The 5948-nt window shown below is 31.0% G+C and overlaps 1 protein-coding gene across 1 annotated transcript; it reads left to right on the top strand.

The window, feature by feature from the left end:
• Positions 1–3245: 3245 nt before the first annotated feature.
• On the top strand, positions 3246–4526 carry LOC114383353 (syntaxin-related protein KNOLLE-like). Its single transcript, XM_028343016.1, has one exon. The coding sequence runs from the start codon at positions 3362–3364 to the stop codon at positions 4316–4318; it is 957 nt and encodes a 318-aa protein (XP_028198817.1). The 5' UTR covers positions 3246–3361; the 3' UTR covers positions 4319–4526.
• Positions 4527–5948: the final 1422 nt, after the last annotated feature.

Below are 5948 nucleotides of genomic sequence, written 5' to 3'. Positions count from 1 at the left end.
AAGATTATGTTTATCAGTTTCATAAAACAAAAACAAAAACAAAACAGAAGCAGTTGTACTTGTGTGAAAGTAGATTAAATATTTCGTTTTACACATAAATAATTCATCCCTTGATTATAGAAAAAAAATACTTTGCGCTTATTATTATTATTTAAAAAGTAAGCTTTATTATAAATTGTGTTATTTTTTAAACTATCATTTATTAGAATTTGATAACAAACATTAAAAATAATAAGTATATTAAATAAAAGGTATTTTAAAAATAATCTTATTTAAGATTAAAAAAAACTGTATTACTTATATTAGATACCCGTATTGATTTTCATATCTCAAGTTTCTTGATTTTATTAGTCGTATCAACTATAATAATTTTTGAATGATTGATAAGATAACTTTGAAAATTAGAATCCATCTAATAAGGAGCCAGTCAAATAATGAGTTCATTAAATCTAAAAAAATAAAAAACAGTGAGATCAATAAAAGTTATAAAACCGATCTTTAATAAGTGAAAATCAATAATAAAAAAAAAAGATTTACTGAGTATATACTTACCCTGTAAAATTATTCAATCATAAATTATCATTTGAATTATTTTAAAATAATTATATCATATATAATAAATTGTGATTAGGTGATGGTGTAAAACTTTTTAAACTGTATATAATCTTTTCTCATAAAAAAATGGATGAAAAAATAATTTTAAACAAACTTTTCTTAAAAATAATTTTAAATTCAATCTAAAATATTTTAAAATAAAAATTATTTTTATTTATTTTTTTATTTTTAATAAATATTACAAATAGGTATAAAATGATTTTAATTTAATTTTTTAAATTATTTTTATTTTAGTTTTTAGTGATACAAAGTGGTGATATTTTGTTTATCTAACTATTTTATTAATATCGGTTGGACTATAATTAAACTATCAAAACTTAAACCAGTGTCTCTCGTGAATGTTGGTTGAAGTTAAAACTTTTAATTTTATGCTGAAATTATATAAAAGTTAAACTCTTTTTATATAATTAAAATTTACAGTAACTAAATATTTTTAATATATGACATTTATTATAATTAAACATTAGGAAAAATAAATATTTTAACATATAATTATGTTTTTGATTTATAAGGCATAATCTAAATTGTGATATAAGATGATTTTAAATTTGAGCACTAAGAAAGCTACATGTGATGGTGTTTTTAGGAACCATTTGGGGATTGTGTTGTTTTCTTTTGCTGTTGATCATGGATTTTGCAGTATTAATTATGCAGAATTGTGGGTCATGTACATTGGCATTGATTCAGCGTGGAGTAAGGGGTTCAAGGAGTTCACTATTAAATCTGACTCTAAAGTAGCTATTGATTTAATTCGCAAGTTGCAATGTACTCCTCTAATTAAGTCAGTCGTATTACTGAATTTTCAAATCGGAGGGTCATTTTAATGTGATTTCATGCTATGGGGGGAGCCTTGACAAAGTTTGCTTATTTTGTTGATGGCCAGTTAAGTATTTTTTTTTTTAATGATTAGTGTCGTTATGATTATGGTTGTTGAATTTGAACTTGATTGAACCGAGTTATAGGAAATTGTTTTGAACTGTAATTTCTTAGATAATTCTAAGAATGAAGGTTAACATACTTTCTTTTACTTAAGTTTTGACATCTAGTATTTTATTACTTTTTACATAGTTGATTAAAATTTGTTAAAAATTACTCATTTTAGTATATCTCTTATTTCAATTTGGAGATATAATCATTAATAATAAGTATGATCTACTAAAACTAATAACTTTTAATAAATTCCGTCCAATCATAAACAACATTGAAAATAGAGTGTCAAAAGAAACGCATTAGCATTTCTCAAGTTGTGTTACCAATAGCAATAGAGGCAGGAAGAAGAAAGTGTCATAAATTGCCATTTTCCGCAGCATTATTTGAGACCCGAAATCAATGGTGTGAAATTATAACTTACTGCAGGTTCAGATCATCAGATATTTTTCCCAACAAAATTCAGAATTAATTATTTGAAAATATATAGTGGCATGCAAAAAAGACAAGAATACAACAATAAAGCTAGTTGGCTGCGGCTATTCTTTTAAGTGAATATGTTACTATTAGTAATTTGATACTAACATTCTACTGTCATTATATAATTTCATACCATATTTTCTTGTGCTTCCTTTATTAATACAGCAATAAACTGAGATGAACTACAGTTGGATTCAATTCTTTTGGAAGCAGTTAAGCTTTTAAAAACTGAACTGAACAATAGTTTGATCTGTTCAATTTTTAATAAAAAAAAGTTCAATTTTTGTGGACAAATTCAGTGCGGTTCAACGTCAGTTTCTACCGTGTTTTCATATTTTGTTTGGGGTCTTTTCTCATTTATTCATAAAAAAGATAAGATATTTTTTTTAAAAAAATGGTTAAAATTCAATAGAAGGTAAGTTAAATAACTATATTGAATAAAAGCGTTTTTTTAGAACAAATTACAATAATTCATGGAGTTATGTGTAATTTGACAAAAATTCAAGAAATATTGTTGTATAAATATTTGCTCTATTTTTTAAAGATAGTATTTTTAAGAGATTTTCTTCGACATGGGAATTTTTATGAATTCATTTTAACTTCTAATGTGTCCTTTTCATATTTATTTTTAAATTAATTTTTAATATTTTTAAAAATGAATTATCAATAATTAAAAATAACCTTAATCGAATATAAATTATCCATTATAAATTAAAATATAATTTATATATTCAAAAAAATTATTTAGTATAAATTTTAATTACTATAATATATTACAAATTATTTTTTATATAAATTTTAATTGTATAAAATAAATGCTTGTGTGAATATATATGCCCGATCATGGACACGAAATCTAACAAACTGCTTTTATATGAAAATCATCATTAAAAAAAAATTGAATGAACAAGGAGAAATCTCAGAAAACAAAAAAATGTCCCCCTAAATTAGAATCTAAATATTTAATCAATCTGCACTGCTCGTTCTCTTCTTTGATCCAATCCAGATCCAATCAGAAAACCCCACTTTCCAAAACTAAAAAAAAAAAAAAAATTAAAGAGGAGTTTTTTTTTTATTTCTTTGACTGAAATTAAAGAGGAGTTAAACATTAATAAAAACAGTCACTAAATTAATAGTAATTTGAAAAGAAAAAAGAAAAACTAGCCGTTGGGAGTCAAACATGATAAATGGCAACGGCTACTTTCTGTCATGAACTATCCGTTACCCTTCCTTTCACAAGTCATAAAACTCCCTTCACTTGCTCTGAAATTTTCATGTATCACTTTCCCTTCACTGGTTCTATTATCGTTCTTCTTCTTCACTAAGAATCCAAAAAAAAATGAACGATCTTATGACGAAATCCTTCACCAGCTACGTGGAGCTGAAGAAGGTCGCAATGAAAGAAGACGTTGATTTGGAAGCCGGTGGTCCTGGTGATCGCAAGGTGGAACTGAGCTCTTCCACGACCCACTTGGACACAGACATGGGCCTCTTCCTAGAAGAGGCCGAGAAGGTGAAGGCCGAGATGGGGTCCCTCCGAGACATCCTGGGCCGGCTCCAGCAGGCCAACGAGGAGAGCAAGTCCCTCCACAAGCCTGAAGCCCACAAGGCCCTCAGAAGCCGAATCAACGCTGAAATCCTTGCCGTACTCAAGAAGGCCCGGGCCATCCGGACCCAGCTGGAGGAGATGGACCGCGCCAATGCCGCCAACAGGCGCCTCTCCGCCCTCAAGGACGGGACCCCCGCCATCTACCGGACCCGGATTGCTGTCACCAATGGCCTCAGGAAGAAGCTGAAGGAGCTCATGATGGACTTTCAGGATCTGAGGCAGAGGATGATGACTGAGTACAAGGATACTGTGTGTAGAAGGTACTTCACAGTTACTGGGGAGCACCCAGATGAGGATGTGATTGAGAAGATCATCGCCAACGGGAACGAGGAAGAGGTTCTTGCTAAGGCCATAGAGGAACACGGGAGAGGGAAGGTTCTGGATACCGTGCTGGAAATTCAGGACAGGCATGATGCTGCCAAGGAGGTTGAGAAGAGTCTGCTTGAGCTGCACCAGGTGTTTCTTGACATGGCTGTCATGGTGGAGGCACAGGGTGAGAAGATGGACGACATCGAGCATCACGTCTTCCACGCTTCCCACTATGTCAAGGATGGAACCAAGAGTCTCCAGAGTGCAAAGGAGTACCAGAAGAGGAGCAGGAAGTGGATGTGCATTGGGATCATTCTTCTGCTCATTCTTATTCTGGTTATTGTTATTCCTATTGTCACCAGTTTAAGCAGTTCTTGAGCTTAGTAAGGAGGAGACTTTGGATGATGATGATGATGATTCTTCTTGACTCATCGTGTTTAGAGTGCTTGATGGGAGATAATGATTCATCTTTTTTTCTTTTCCTGCAGATTTGTTTAATTGTTGTTAAGGTGTTACCTTAACCATGATTTTTCTATCTTTGCGAAATTGAAATATAATTCAATCATGTTTTAGTGATTTTTCTCTATCTTTACCTTTGAATTGTTGATGCTACAAAGTGTTTTTTTTTTACTCTTGCGCCGCTTGCATTTTTAATTATCCAACATTTTGAGTAGTGGAAAGGCACAAACAAGATCATCATGACTTGAAATGACATGAATATTAAACATCATAAAGCTACAAAAAAATGTTGCATTCAGTTGCTTCAAAATAGTTTTTCATACTAGAATATATTTCACAGAATATATAGCAGAGTCCTTGTATATTTCACAGAATTAAAGGTCACAACTTAATAACAATTGCATTTGCAGACAATCACATATTACCAAAATAATACTAGTCAGATACAACACATTCATATACATGTATGTAAATTATGTAATGAAGAGTAATGGTAGGCTTCCATTGCATGTAATGGAGAGAATATTTTTGTGACTCTAGTATAATGCAACTATAGGTATAAGGATAAAGATAAGGACATTTTCTTTATTTTGAGATATAGTTGATCCTAGCTTATGGACATATGATGGTTATGTATTTTGATGTTTGAAAAGTTATGATAACTATTATGTATAATCTATATATATAGATGATTTTTGATTGAAGTAGTTGGATATATTTATGTCAAGGACTTAAGTTGTGATGTGTCTTGACACTTGACTGCTGGATTTGGATATATAGGTGCAAAGAATTGGTAGTACAGAATCAAGAGTCACCATGCTTCAAGACTCTAAGGATATATAGCGATGAATAAACTTTCCTTATTCTAATGCAGCGAGACCCACACAAGCTTGATGACTTGGATTGTATTGTCATGGTGCCTCTCATGAAAATTTAACTATTCTGACTGAAATGATTTTTGTTACTGTAATGGATTTTTGATTCCAAACGAAACTCTAGAGGAACAATCTTGGATTGTCTCAACATTCCATCTCATCTTTTTTCTTATTGTCTCAACATTCCATCTCATGTTATTGGAAAATGACTTTCTTTCGAATGATATTGAAAGTTTCATATTCTACTTTCACGAGCATTCATCTCCCTAACATGACATTTCTACGCGTCCATCAAATTTAGCCATATATTATAAAAGTGATAGATAGCTATTTAGGTTATCGTGTCAATTATCAGGTTGTGCTTTGCTTATAAAGCTGATGAGACGAGAGATAAATGTAAATACAAAGTGTTTTTTGAGTTGGAAAGCATCACGCTCTTTCTTTCTTTCCATCGCTGATCGATTAAAATTTCCCCATTTGAAACCACAGAAAGACAGGGTTCCCCGTTAATGGAGTTTCCCAACAAGACTGCCACTCATGAATATGGACCGTTTGATTTCATCAGACGATCAGTGTTTTTAAAGATGAATTTATTGAAATTATTTATGAACCTTTAGATCTCCATCTCACGGTTCTAATCGTCTGACTGTATGAATACGTGATTTTTTTTTTAC

This window comes from Glycine soja, chromosome 2, assembly GCF_004193775.1.
Source record: "Glycine soja cultivar W05 chromosome 2, ASM419377v2, whole genome shotgun sequence".
Classification (NCBI taxonomy): domain Eukaryota; kingdom Viridiplantae; phylum Streptophyta; class Magnoliopsida; order Fabales; family Fabaceae; genus Glycine; species Glycine soja.
Note: the sequence above shows the minus strand (reverse complement) of the source record. Positions and strands in the feature narration are given on the sequence as shown.

Excerpts from the sequence above, each read along its gene's own strand:
- LOC114383353 (XM_028343016.1), top strand. The coding sequence starts at position 3,362 with ATGAACGATCTTATGACGAAATCCTTCACCAGCTACGTGGAGCTGAAG.